This window comes from Suillus clintonianus (genome assembly GCF_016758775.1).
Source record: "Suillus clintonianus strain FC179 chromosome Unknown DEU56scaffold_6, whole genome shotgun sequence".
NCBI lineage: Eukaryota > Fungi > Basidiomycota > Agaricomycetes > Boletales > Suillaceae > Suillus > Suillus clintonianus.
In genome coordinates, this window is record NW_024539230.1 from 402,415 (window position 1) to 415,963 (window position 13,549).

The 13,549-nt window shown below is 49.7% G+C and overlaps 5 protein-coding genes and 1 non-coding gene across 6 annotated transcripts; 2 read left to right on the plus strand and 4 right to left on the minus strand.

Annotated features, from left to right (window-relative positions):
- Window positions 1-303: 303 nt before the first annotated feature.
- DEU56DRAFT_751880 (uncharacterized protein) lies at window positions 304-1,536 on the minus strand (the record flags this gene model as incomplete). The annotated part of the gene is made up of 6 exons (XM_041349592.1): window positions 304-434; window positions 474-493; window positions 538-668; window positions 732-836; window positions 873-985; window positions 1,296-1,536. The coding sequence occupies 6 exons, from the start codon at window positions 1,534-1,536 to the stop codon at window positions 304-306; spliced, it is 741 nt and encodes a 246-aa protein (XP_041213759.1).
- Window positions 1,537-4,513: 2,977 nt separating this feature from the next.
- Window positions 4,514-6,921, plus strand: DEU56DRAFT_774223 (uncharacterized protein). The gene is made up of 7 exons (XM_041351609.1): window positions 4,514-4,583; window positions 4,642-4,690; window positions 4,745-4,798; window positions 4,851-4,877; window positions 4,926-4,943; window positions 4,994-6,118; window positions 6,165-6,921. The coding sequence occupies exons 1-7, from the start codon at window positions 4,536-4,538 to the stop codon at window positions 6,617-6,619; spliced, it is 1,776 nt and encodes a 591-aa protein (XP_041213760.1). The 5' UTR covers window positions 4,514-4,535; the 3' UTR covers window positions 6,620-6,921.
- A 229-nt stretch (window positions 6,922-7,150) lies between these two features.
- Window positions 7,151-7,722, minus strand: DEU56DRAFT_751882 (uncharacterized protein; the record flags this gene model as incomplete). Its single annotated transcript, XM_041349593.1, has 2 exons — window positions 7,151-7,393; window positions 7,456-7,722. 2 exons carry the CDS (start codon window positions 7,720-7,722, stop codon window positions 7,151-7,153), a joined length of 510 nt encoding a protein of 169 aa, XP_041213761.1.
- Window positions 7,723-9,604: 1,882 nt separating this feature from the next.
- On the minus strand, window positions 9,605-11,448 carry DEU56DRAFT_774233 (uncharacterized protein). The gene is made up of 5 exons (XM_041351610.1): window positions 11,137-11,448; window positions 11,008-11,087; window positions 10,205-10,954; window positions 10,094-10,150; window positions 9,605-10,040 (listed from the first exon to the last, which is right to left on the minus strand). Exons 1-5 carry the CDS (start codon window positions 11,275-11,277, stop codon window positions 9,854-9,856), a joined length of 1,215 nt encoding a protein of 404 aa, XP_041213762.1. The 5' UTR covers window positions 11,278-11,448; the 3' UTR covers window positions 9,605-9,853.
- A 536-nt stretch (window positions 11,449-11,984) lies between these two features.
- Window positions 11,985-12,092, minus strand: DEU56DRAFT_t36. Its single transcript has one exon. It is a non-coding gene; the product is annotated as a tRNA-Leu (tRNA).
- Window positions 12,093-12,336: 244 nt separating this feature from the next.
- DEU56DRAFT_477393 (uncharacterized protein) lies at window positions 12,337-13,530 on the plus strand. Its single transcript, XM_041346411.1, has 2 exons — window positions 12,337-12,916; window positions 12,968-13,530. The coding sequence occupies exons 1-2, from the start codon at window positions 12,492-12,494 to the stop codon at window positions 13,089-13,091; spliced, it is 549 nt and encodes a 182-aa protein (XP_041213763.1). The 5' UTR covers window positions 12,337-12,491; the 3' UTR covers window positions 13,092-13,530.
- Window positions 13,531-13,549: the final 19 nt, after the last annotated feature.

A 13,549-nucleotide genomic window follows, 5' to 3' on the forward strand; every position in this document is an offset into this window, starting at 1 on the left:
CGTCGAATGCATACGGGCGTTCCGCGGAGGCAAAATAATGTATTCATCCCTGATCTCTATCAGCGTCGAAACATCTCACCCTGTCCGAAGATCAGCGAGTTAGCTGCAGGTGATTCTCCACGACCTTAAATGAGCTGGCTCGGCTGTTCTAAATTCGTTGGTTAACTCAGCTTAATTGCCTCCCATTCTACAAAGTTTTCAGGGTGGCAGAGGCTGCAGGGAAATACATTCCTCCCAAACGTAACGCCAGGCCCACGGTTATCTATAGGATGCATCAAAACCAGCAAGCACATATTCTCCACATCACCATGCGAAGATTCTTATTATCGCGTCTAGGATAGCGTTCGATATGGCTTGCCTGCTAGCATGAACACGACTCGATATCATCCCTGTGATCCCTGCTGCAAGGCCTGAAGGTTTGATGAACATTTGAACTACGCCAGAATCAGTAGTATCCTGCAACACTGAATTACCTTTCCGCATTACCAAACAGCTGGGAGTCACGAGGACTGTCGCAAAAACGAGACATTGACTGACGTTGACCACGTTCTAGGGTACGAGGGCACAAGTCGGCGGCTCCGAAGAACCCGTGATGCCACAAACTTCAGACCTTCTTTTGATCGGCCGAATGAAAAACCAGCGTCTGATCCGTCATGCTCTGAGTCTGGCTAGCCGAAAGAGGGATGGTTGACAATGTAATTTACCCTTGAAGAACCAGATTTGCTACGTACCTCGACTTTCGGTTGATCGCAAGGCTTCGAGCCGAGGAGCGTTTTCGCGATAACGCCTTTGTGACCCCGTTCGTGCCAGGTTCCAGGCCGCCGAATTAGCACAACCTGCATAAGATTGAACAAAGTGGTTGTCGATCTTACACTCGAGTACTTATCGGAGTCTGGCTGCCCTGCACGATATCCGCGGATCGACTGATCATCGACATGATCCAATGGCAAGCCGGGGAGCACTGCACCACGAAGGAGGCATGAACCTTGATCAGATTAGTAGAATGGTCAGAAATTTCTTTGCGGGATAGCTAAGGTAGACTGATCGTATCTGATCGTACTTTGGCGAAATCAATTCTCGGTTTGAGGCTGGAGACCGTATGCGCATGGGCGTGGGGCGTAATTACGCGAAGTAATACTACGTCGGTCGCCAAACGTTAGCCGTGTTGCTCACTGTCACAAAGCTAAGCTTCAACACAAGCTTCATTCGCGCTTATTCAATTACTAGCCGTTTCCTCCCGCGTCCCAGCATACCTTCTCCAGCATAATGCAGGAGCCTTCAGATCCATCTCGTACAGAACTTCGGAACGTCGGGAAGCAAGCCGGTTTTATGTTGCTGATTCACGTATACGCTTAGAATGTTCAACACAGAATCACACAACAAGTCTGGAAACGTCTTCCGAGCCTCCCCGAGCCTTGTGAGGTTGGGTATTCCACGAGCACCACAGATGATGAACCGATGACGATCCTTCCCTTCCGCAACGCCGCATCGTCTTCCTAAAAGGGCTTCGGGTAGAGGCGCAAGAGGCAGTGTCATAGCATATCATATGTTCTCCATTCTCGGCGTAGCATGGACCAAGTGTTTTCCGTCTAATGGTTTTGCAGAGCCTTCCATCTACGGCGCGAAGTCACTGCGGACCGAATTCAAATATCTCGGTGGAAGATTCTGCTCCTATAGAACAAGAATTGTCGTTTGCAATTGGTTCCCTTCTACATATGTAAAGAATTGCGGCGACATTTCGGGAATATGGTTCGGGAATAATGGTTCGGAGTCGTTACAGACATGTGTGACAGCGCAATGCCGCACTTTCATACAGTACTGATATCGGACTGCGGATGATAGATATGCCAGGTGCCCTTCATTCAGGTCTATCGTACACCCCCACAGCCTCTTCGTGATTTGGCATGCCGGTTCGAATCAAATTTTTCAAGTGAGTACTGCCATTCTGTATCGTGGTCTGTTCATGTCTCTTTGGAATCTCCACTTATGTGGAGCTTGTTGCAGTTTTTAGTGAAGACGCGAGCACGAGGCAAGCGGACACCATGCACACCCCAATTGATATCGATGGCGGTGACGAACCCTGATCTGAAGGCAACGTAAAGGGCTGGGTGGATGCCCGACATCATCGACGGTCAAACAGATGATTGTTTCATTTTCCACCTTGGTACAGAAGTAAGTGCACCCTCATGAACGTGCTGCGGGTACAGCTTTGCTGATGCTTCTCATATTAGCCTTAATGTATCATGGTAGCGAGGACGGAATTCAATGCTATGCGTTAATATCTATGGCAAACTTAGTCTTCTCTGATGCGCCCACCGGGCCTTAATTTTGTTGGCCTGCGCCTCGGAAAAGCCATGGTTTATGTAGGAGTTTAATAAGGGTTCACGGACTCTGGGGGTGATCCAAAGACAGTATCTCCGTGAAGGTATTTCCTACACTGCCTCTTCATGTTTAGGATATGCATCATTGATTACACACATTTTACCAGGGGACCCTGCACGGCGAACGTCTCCGAAAGCACGGCGTTGAATATACGTGGGGGACGCATGTTATTATGTTATTTTATAGAAAAGGGATGAACTGCTGCTTTGCTGTGCTTAGGTGTGAACCCTCGCTTGTTGTGTCACCCGCGTTGTTGAGTACTCTAACTACGTCGGCAGCGGGAAGGATGCTCCAGCTTCCCAAATGCACATCGTTAGTCTCCGACCGCCGTTCACATCAAGGACAGGCATTGCGACTGTCTCGGTCGTCATTTTCATATTCAGACCTTCCACACCACCCATGAATTCTATTCTACCTACGATCTGCGGCCATCAAGGTTAATGAGGACAGCTCCTACGAGTCGCACTCGTGCCGATACTTTATGGATGAATTGCCAACACGGTGCGCACAAGTCAGCACCACACCTGCCATGAATCAATGGGGCCTTACCTGTTGGTGTCATGTTGTCTCCCTACGAAGCCATGGGGAGCGGAACACAAACAGTGTGAGATGATGACAGTGGAGGAGGCTGGCTGAATTTGTTGGTGGATGCTTATTTCTTCTTTTGGAAAATGGCCGCAGAACGAGACAGAGCGGTACGATCGGGCTCATTTCTAGATGAACTGGACCGAGTTGGTTCACGTACCTTGCGCGCTAACGAAAACGTTCCTTGTTGATGCTGAAGGAGTATGCGATCGGTTTGCTGTTTTCCTTGCATGGTACGACCGGCAGTAACGGTGCCGGTACTCCGGTGGTGAGCTCCTTCCGTTTGTCTTACTTCAAGTTGCCCTGAATGACATGCTTATTGCTAGACCCGACCCGATGTGGACGGGCATCATATTGACAGCTGTCTAAACAGTGCTACGCGAACTGGACCACATGAATCCAGCGGGCCCTCAGCCGCGTGGTCAAACTGTGATCAGCGCTGAACGCCATTTCAACAAAGGGAACGCCTTCCGCGAGCTTCTTGGCGTTCACGCGTGATGGGTTTCTTTAAGTCGAGAGAGTAACGCTTTCCCCAGCGCTCGAGGGCTCTATCATCTGGCTCCACTGTCTGGTCCTTGTTTTTGGAATCTCGTCCATGTTACCCCGAAACACCATCGGTATACAGGAACGTCGGACTGCAGATATCCTCTTTTCCATGAGTGCTGCTACGTGACATAGGATTTTCCTTCCAGGATCATGTTGAAACAACAACAACAATTATCTTGCAAGGCAAATCCTACGATCCAGACGCCGCTCGAGAATTCCCTCGCAAAGTCAGCAACGAAGGAGGTGAATCAGGTACAACACCGAATGTTCATCTTCAGGTAGGCAGCAGTATCTTGATGTAATGCAAATACACAAACTAAACGGCCGAGCCTTTCACTCAAACTCGCGTAAATCGACGTCAAACTTGTGCAGAATCTTGCCGGGTATGACTTAATGGGCTGTTGTCACCTCGAACTTTGATCAGAAGTTCATGCGTGCGCACTTTCATAATGCCAGGATTCTTGCTTGCAATATGCTCAAAGCTATCAACAATCGGTGTCCCTAGATCTCGCTGAGGTTCTAGCACAGACACCTTCTATCTAATGGACGAAGTAGATCTTCGTGAGGATTTGCTTTGAGATTTGTGTCGTCGCAGTAGCAGAATAAATGAAGATGAATATTCCAACACAGGTCTAACTATTGATCCGAATGGACGACGTCTTAGTGGTCACCATAATCCTTAAGTCTCAGGGGTGGGTGGAGATTATGATCTGAGCGACACGTTATAGATACCCGTACGCCCGGAACAGATCGGGTCGAAGTGCGCCTGGAAGTACTATGAACACCGTATCTGCTTAAGCAGGGTTAGCCACGTAGAATTTTACCTACGAGTTGCACGAGGTTTCACGAATGATTACACTCGGAGTTCGGAGTAATTAATTCTTCATGATTCAAAGTTTGTTCATATTTTGAGATCGGCACCGGCAGTTGTCCCAATTCAGACATGTGCTTAGTCATGTTTGAGACAGTAGCGGGAGTTTGTTTGGAGTCGCCGTCTTCGTCGTTGTCACACTCATTCCATCATGCCTTTCGGTCTAATTATCGGAACTGACCGTGCATCTGCTCTACAAGTATGTCTTTGTCATTTGCTGCTCTTCTTCTTTGCCCAACTCAAATTTTTTCGCGTAGAAATCCGTTCAGGATGAACTCACAGCTCGTAGTTTCAGTGCCGATGCTGGTGAGCGCTCAGTCTCGTTCGCTGCTAGGTCTTCGACGCTCACTGCTAGAACAGATCCTGTCATGGCTGAATATATCACTATCATGATTATAAACAACAAAACTGCAGGTATGTGGTATCAAGAGCTTCTTTGCTGACACTGGCTTATCGCCTTGCACAGCACAAATAACCTCGGAACTCTTGGATTGTGAGTGGCGTTTTACATTCGAAATATCGTTGCTGACTATGCATCCAGTAATTGGTCCAGAATTTGGTATGTTCTTCGATGCTATGCGCATTGTGGCTTACTCACAACACCGCCAGATCCCAGCTTTACAGACTGGCTCTTCGCCGAAGCTGCCAAAGGCGCACCAGAATCTGAAGCACCGTCTGCTGCATCTTCAACACCTGTAGAACCACCCAATGAATCGAAACCCATCATTCCACCCTCCAGCGAGCCTGCGCGCCGCCTACCTAATGGCCCTCGAGCAGGTGCCCCACTGTATCAACAAGCCATCTCTTCCACTCTTGCTTCCACATCTCAAAAGCGTCTCCGCTCGCCCTCACCGTCTGCTCATCCAGCAAAGGCTCGACGCACGGACCTACCACCCACCGGTCCACGAGCTATGCAGAACCCAGTACCCGCACAACGTAGTCTTCTGGACCGCGTCGGCGGTCCAGGACCGGGTCCGCGCTTCCAAGGTGGGAGAGATGAAGTTCAAGCACGTATTGACAACATCACAAATACCTCGCCCGACCCAAGCGTAATGATGGGCTTTCCGAATGGTATGGGGATGCCCGAAATGGGTGTGGGCATGGGGATGCAGGCAAATCCGATAATTCTACAAGAAATGATGTACAGTCAAATGGCTCTCATGGCGCAGATGGCGAACTCGATGGGTATGCTCAACCCTGGTATGGGTGTGCCCGGGTTCAACCCAATGCAGCAAGGTGGAGATGCAACGATGTTCAATGGTGGCCCAGGTGTGAATGGACATGGTTTCCAGCAGAATGGGGTGAATGGTAGAGGTCGGGGTGGAGCAAGGGGAGGTCGGGGGCGAGGAGGTCCACGGGGTGGTCACATGGGCTCATCACCTGCCCCAGCATCCATCGAGGAAGTACCCACAGCTGTGTCGGTTCCCACTTCGGTAGTCGCTGAACCTGCGCAGCCCACACCAATAGCAGCGCCCATTCCGCTTCCTGCAAGCGCCACGTCATTCAATGCACCATCAAAACTAGCATACACGTTCCCCGAACGCCCGCAGTCACCTACGCTGTGTAAATTCGGAATCAAGTGCACTAACTCGCAGTGCCGGTATTCCCACCCGTCTCCTGTTGCTACTGCTGAGAGCGGCGTTGTGCTTAGTACCGAAGCATGCGAGAAAGGCAAGGATTGCAAAGACAAGGACTGCATCAAGTCGCATGTCAGCCCCGCTGTCAAACATCCTGGTATGTTGTCTTTCTATTAAAGTAGCACGAGCTTACCTGACAACAGGTGCAGGCTCAACCCACACCCCAGCAGCACCCACCACCGCTACTGGTCCTCCTCAGCACACCGTCACATGTCGTTTCGGTGGTGCTTGCACACGCCCAAGTTGCCCGTACCAGCATCCCCCCAAGACAAATCACTTCGCGCAACAATGCCGCTTCGGTTCGGGTTGCACGCGCGCCTCTTGCCCTTTCCATCACCCAGAAGGGCGGGTTCTCCCGTCTACGTTTCACCGTGGCCTGTCGACGACGGCACCTCTTGTCAACGTGCACGCGCCAGAGACGGGCAGCATGGGCGGTCAAAGCCATCACAGGAGTGTCACATTTAACAAGCCCCAGGATGTGAAGGAGAAATTAAAGGACATTGAGAAGCAGAAGGAGGCTGCAAAGAAGGCGATTGACGAGGCCAAGGCTGCAGGAGGGAAGAAGGAAGAGACGAAGGCAGTCCCCATCGCCGTATGACCATGGAGATTTGGTCCGACTGTCCTTTATTTAGAGAGGGGCGGTGAACGAAACGTTCTCCCGCAGATGCTCTTTTCCTGCTCTTCATTAAATCTCAAACTCGGACACAACCTGCGACTGCTTTTATTATTGTATCGTGCCACTCATGTAGTATTTGCGCTGTTTTTTATATTTGTGTGTCTGCTGCTCTCCCTTTCATCCCCATTGCTAGTTACATACTAGGTCTTGCATGGCCGATTGGGCAGAGGAATATGATAGGCTTTGGTGCGGGCTTGGGGCCCGTGGGTTGACTTCTCTTTCTATCATCGTGTGCATCTAAATTCAGCATTCGGGTTAGATTAGTTAACTGGTTGCAAGGTGGGCATGGCTGGCTGCAGACTTCGAGCAAGCGATACTGGCTGCAGTGACTTAGCGGCACTGTCGATTTGCGTAACACGTCATATTGTCTTGTAGTACATACATCTTTGGCACTGATAAATTCCGTAACCTGATCACTTTTTCTTGCATGCGAGGCGAAGTACGCTATCCAATTCAGAGGACACGAGTCTTCCACTCGTCTTTCACAGTGAAAGCTTCTGTGATAGTCTGGGGAGCAGTCGCAGACTGAAACCCGACCCTGAGCATGGCCTCATTGTGGGCGAACCGGCCTTGCGCATACAAGCAGGTGCTGTTCTCAACAGCGGTGCCAATGGTCGAGCCTTTCTGCCAACCATGGCGCTGGGAGTGACAAAGCTCCTGCACACGACTGTTCGCAGTGATGTAAAAAACGCGGATCTGTAATGGTGAAATGAGAATGAGATTATGATGCACAGAACGGCTGGCCTGAAAACTCGTACCTCTTGCAAGTCGTTACACGCCACAGCTGCGATGGGCGTGTTGATACGGGCAACAGGCATGCGGTCATTGGTGAGTTTGAGCAGGGTATAGGTCGTGCTCTTTGGGTCGTTCAACGACATTTCGTAGATCTGGTAATCTTTGTTTTGGAAGTAGACGCGGAATTTTCCGTCATCGTTCTGTGCAGCGCACATAGTGGTCCCGACAAAGTTGGTGGGCAGAAGGTCGGACATGTTCGCGGATTGTGAGACGGCTGCTGATTCGGACATGGTTGCTACTGCCCATGAAAATGAATACAATCGACCATGGATATGATGCTGACTGTAACTCACTTTTGTAGAAGGTCGTTGATACGATGAATGTTAAGCAGGGAATAAGTCTTGCTTTTAAACCTCCAGGAAACCCCTGTCTGGAGAATAGCGCGGATATGGATGGCTCCTTGCTCAAAATAATATGAAATAGGAGGAAGTCACCGTGGTGTCTGGGCACGGGGATCTGATCGTCGTGCGTCCCCAGAAGTAAATATGCGTACCCAGGCCTGCGTGTATTCTGACGACCATCACTACATAGTCAGATGATCGTCTGTTGCTTGGCTCACAGGGCAGCGCGTGACACCTCTGGACCAGAAGTGCTGAACATCCAATGACAGCGAATTTCGCCTTAATGGCAAAGCGATTGTTGTCAATTCAGCAAACTAAGGCCGATTCTGCAGTTATTCCACATCGTCAACAACTGTTAGGTGGGGGTGAGAGCTACGTCATGAAGGTCCGACGCGTACATCCCGTTTGCTATTGCGCACTGTATACGCTGCTTCGTTGTCTGTCGCGAAGTAAGGAGCCAGGCTGAGACTGCGTCCAGACCCACTGTCGTTCTCGAAGGTGCCTATGCCGCTCTCTGTCCTCCTCAACACATTTGGATATAAAAAGAGGAGTCTCCGCAGTGCCTGGACACGGATCTGAACGTGATCCACAAGACACGCCGTGGGCCAGGATGCGGTCATTGTGCGCCATCAAATAAATGTCACTTCATGTGCACCTAGGCCTGCGTGTAATTCAGCGACGATGACCACATAATCAGATGACAGACAAGTTGCTCACAGGGCAGTGCGTGACACCTCTGGGCCAGAAATGCTGAACCTACAATTTGATGGCGGCGAATCTCGCATCGATGGAACAGCTGATATTGTGATTCAGCAAAGGGCTGGTGATCCTGCTGTCATTCCAAGCAAATTCCAAGTGTTGCAATTGTTGGATATGGTCGAGACTTCATCGAGTGCAAGGCGAACCCGCAAGAAAGCTTTATCCGCAGCGCAAGCCAAATTGAAATGTCGCTGCTTTGGTGTTGGTCGCGAAGCAAGGAAATACAGGGCTAGAGTGAGGCTGCGCCTGGACACACTGCGGCTCTTGCAGGTGCTCACATCGCTCTGAGTGGGCGACGCTCTCGGTCCTCAATACGATACTTTGCTACGAGCTCAGTTTTTGATGCTGAAGCTTGAAGGTGCAAGCGAGGCATCGTCCCAACAGTTGTCCTGTGATCATGACATGTCGAAGTGAGCATTCTAGCATATCGACATTTAAACATTGTAATAGTAAGAAATGAGTCAAATTTGACCCGACACTTTTCTGCCTCAAACTAGCTCCCTCTCATCCACAGTCGCTTGCATAGTCTCCAATCACTTGTTGCCTCCCACCATGCTCAAATAGTCGCAGAGCCATCGAACAATAAAAAGCCTAGAAAAACGGCGTTACTTATGACCGTAGCTTTCATAAAGAAAGCCGGTGCGCGCGCTCCTGCACATCCATTAAAGATACACCCTTAGTTCGCTCTCATCCGGAGGATTGGTCGAGTGTTCCGTAGGAGTCAGAGGATGCCGTGACAAGTTAGACGATAAAGGTTGGATAAAGGTCTTTGTTAATTTTAGCTTTGTTTCCCAGATCCTCCCTTTGTTTCTCCAATGTATAAACGCCAGTATAAACCGAATGAGAAACAGCTTCAAACAGCTCAGTGTCACTGTCTCGTTGTGCCAGTCGTCCACAACTCGCTTGTCTTCCTAACGCTTTGACGCTAGCGCTACATGTTCACCACCGGACTCATTGCGGCAGCCACGACGAAGTATGACGTATGAGCATCATCTCTGACCGGTGATCTTGGGGCTTCAATTGGTGCGATATTCCTCTTCTTTCTAATCGCTGGCTGAACATGTGACATACTATACTAGCATGAATCGGACTGACGAACGCAAGTCAGTCCTGAGTCCAAAGACAAATGATGGGAAGGCGTCATTATCAATTACGGTTGGTGGGGTATTAGAAATACGTGAGTGATACACACTATCATGAGTCATTATCGAGGGTGAAGGAATATCTGTAGACCAAGCTCGAAGCATTAATCGTGAACGTTTTAAGCAGAATGTTTGCGTTTGGTCCCTCTTCCGTTATTGGTCAACTGCGGCGAAGGCAGGCGATTGGCACGTTCACCGGTCAGTGGCTGCTCGACTTCTGTAGGACGAGCAGCTGCCCCATTCCCCTGCCCACGAGCTTTCTGTCGTGGCAGCAGCTGACGGCGTCTCAGCTCCCTATGCGAGTCCCTGATAGTCGTTGTCAGTTGAGTTGGACAAATGAGCTGCGAACGAAAACTTACGGTGCGTCTCTTCCGTCGAAAGACAATGTGCGTGGGCCTGTTGCAATTGACGGTAGCCTATCAACGAAGTGGTTAGAAACACGAGTAAGTCAAGGACGGCGGAGCACATACGGTGGTGTCATATTCTTTAGCACTCGCGCGGTCCGGAGTTCATCCTCCTCGCCTTCTTCGTATATCCAATCTTTTGGCCACTTGGGCGCGATCTCCCTCCAGTGCGCAAAATATGCTTCCAATCTCACACGTCGCCCCTTCTCGGCGCGTACGACGTCCCTCACGTTCTTCGCCTGTTCTTTTAGTGCCGCCGCTCTCTGGCGGAGAGCAGCGATCTGGACGAGAATGCGTTGGTCGTCGGCTGTGATCTGCTTCATAATGTTGACAGCCCGGTCGAGCATTTGTGGTTCCTCGGGTGGAGGCGTTCCTGCACGCGAGCTAACGGGGGATTTATAGTATTCCTCCTGATTCATACTTCGGTGGGACAAGTTGGAATCCGAATCACTGGGGACATCCTCCGCAGCTGCGTGTCCAGTATGACTTTCCAGTACCGGTGACAGTCTTGGCGACTTTCCCGCCAGATTTTCAGGAGGGCTGTCAGCAGCATCTCCAGCTGCGATTATCGGAGTGATTTTTTCTGCTGTCAGAAGCATGACGGATGTGGGAGCATCTTCCTCTATGATGGGATGATCGGCTGACCAAAGTGTCAGGTTTATTGCACTGCGACGTGAGGCATGATACGAGGCATGATACTTACGACTGGTGGCCATCGGTAAGTCTATTATTCGTGTCGAAGGACCAGCGGCCGGAGGATTCTCCTCTGTTGTTCTTGACTTCTTTTTCGGAGGCTCTTCGCTCTCTTCGTCTTGCCTGAACGATCGTCAGAATCATCTATAGCATCGAGCAAGAAGCAGTGGACATACAGTAGTGGAGCAACATTACAGAGCTTTCCTAACTCTCTAATGATCGCCGCACTCTTCATGTTCGCTTTCACTTTATGTTCCTATTTTCAGGTGAGTAACTGGCATTCAGGAAAGAAATGTGAAACACACCTTGGCTAGCTTTTGCAGCTCTGCACGGGAGAGCTTGCGGAGTGTGGCTTCATCCATGCCGCGTTTCCCTGGACCTGCCAGTGGAGCCGGGATTGGGTGGTTGGATGAATGGGAAGGGTGAGGGTGAGGTGCTTCATTCATTTTGTACGGTGTAGTCTTTAATGCACAGATAGTCTGATGAAGAGTGTGGTAGTGGATCAAGTTGGGGATCTGCTTTAGGAGGTCGGAAATAAATAACGAGGAGCTGTGGCACTTTTGCTCGCGTGATGTGGTTTCTGTGGATGCGTCCACAACTTAAATACACGATTTATGCTTGTATCGAGAACAATAGATTAGATCAACTCAGCCACACAACTCCGCGGTCAAAGCAGGAACTTGCCGGAAGCAATTCGTATTATTGTCGTTGTACTGAATGGTCAAACCACCGACGTTCGGACACCTAGTAACCTGTCGCAGTGGACTCAGATCTCGTTTCCAGCGAAACAAATATTCGAGTACTAACCAGACCTGAGAGTACTGACTTGTCGAATTCACCAAGTTAAGTACAGTTGCGGACAAGCAAAGTCACCAATTTTCCTGACTTTAACATCTGATCTAATACATTTTAAACATTGTTACAATATGTTCACAACACATGCTAGTATAGATTTGTACGAGCGGAATTTGTACAACTGTCAATTTGACCCGAGCCATGCCCGAAAAATTGGCGGTACCACAAACAAATCGCTAAAAATCCGAAAAAATGCGGAATCGACTCCTTTCGCTGATCTGAATATGTTTCAGAAAAAAAGTTAGATCCAATGTTTTGAGAGGAAAATTTTTGCATTGCAGACTTAGGTGCAAAATTATGACAAGAGTGGGATTTGAACCCACGCCCTCTTACGAGGATGAGAAACCTGCTTTACAGGCAAGCTTTCGCTTGAGTCACACGCCATAGACCGCTCGGCCATCTTGCCATGTCTTTGGTTGGAAGTATGGTCCATAAGTCCAGCGGACACTGCAGGCGTGGCAAAACATTCGGTTCAGGATATGAGATTCCGATAGTTAAGCTGATTCGCTCCCGCCAATATGATAGGACACCCTTATCCCTTACGGTTTCGAGGGACTCCAGACGCGCATGTATCAAGCACAGCAATCAGCGTTGCCACGTTCGTCTTGAACGTTATACTGTCTCTGGCCCGAGCCACTCCCTGAAGGTCAAAGCATGCCAACTCGGGAAAACAATAGGTGAAGGCGCCGAACACTCGGGATCATCTGTGTCCTGTGTCGTCTGATTGTGGCTTCTTAAACAATCAAGACTCAAGAACTTGTAAAAGTAAACATCTCATACCTCCATCGAACACCCATAATCTAACATGGCAAGAAATGCACAAAATCCCTGCACCTCAAACAACAACTCCCATTCCCAAATCAGCCAATGGGAAAACCGCGATTCCTTGCGCACATTCACCAACCTTGTCGACAGCATGCCACTCCTTGATGCTCGGGTTCTAGAAGCACATCGACTCCTTGACCGCGCTGGTACCATTATGGCAGAGGTGATACCCGAACTACGCGGAATGTGCATGATGCGCGAGAAACTCGTGCTGTCTTATTTCGAGAAAATGAAGGTCAAGAAGGAACTGTATGACGGAACGGCGCGGCTGGACAGGGACCCGCGCAGGTTTAGGATCAGATGGCTGAAAGTTGAGAGGAAGAAAGCGCGCGTGGCGAAGTGGGAGGAGGCGAATAGATCCAATAGAGAGCGCGATCTCTCGGACTCGGACTACGAGAATTATTCGTAAGTGTTGTTTGCCGAGGCTCTTCCTCCTGCGTGCTGACCGCTTCGTAGAACTAAATCTGATTCTGAGGGGACATTATGGTCCACAGATGAAAGTGTCACGTCCTCAAGTCGCAAGAGATCGCGAGACGAAGAGCCGGAGAGGAGGAAAAGAGCGAAGAAAGCTGCAACCTAACCCGAAGTTTTTATGCCTTACATTGCATCACATAACATCACTTATCTCACTACCCTAGTATAATCTGCTAAATCATTCGGATAGTACTTAAAATCAACGACAACGAGTGCCTAAGCAACAGATCAGCTGACTTGGGCCTCGACGCGTTCAAATTTCAGACCGTCGTGCGAGATTCAGGAAAGAGGGGCACAATACAAATTCAAGGGAAACTTCGATTTCGGCGAACCTGTTGCTTCATCGAAGTCATGAGTGGCACAGGGCGCAGAGTTTTGCCCACCAACGTGTGACAGCCTGCGATCCAACTGTGGTGTGTGGGTTTTCCCCATCAATCTACGAATCTGGGTCCTTCTGTGAACGCCGAGGAGGCTGCTCTAGAATTATTGCGGGAGGAAGCCGCCTGTAATCAATTGCCGCTGTCACTCATGGAAATGGAGAGGATGGCGAGGATCGTGTCGGTT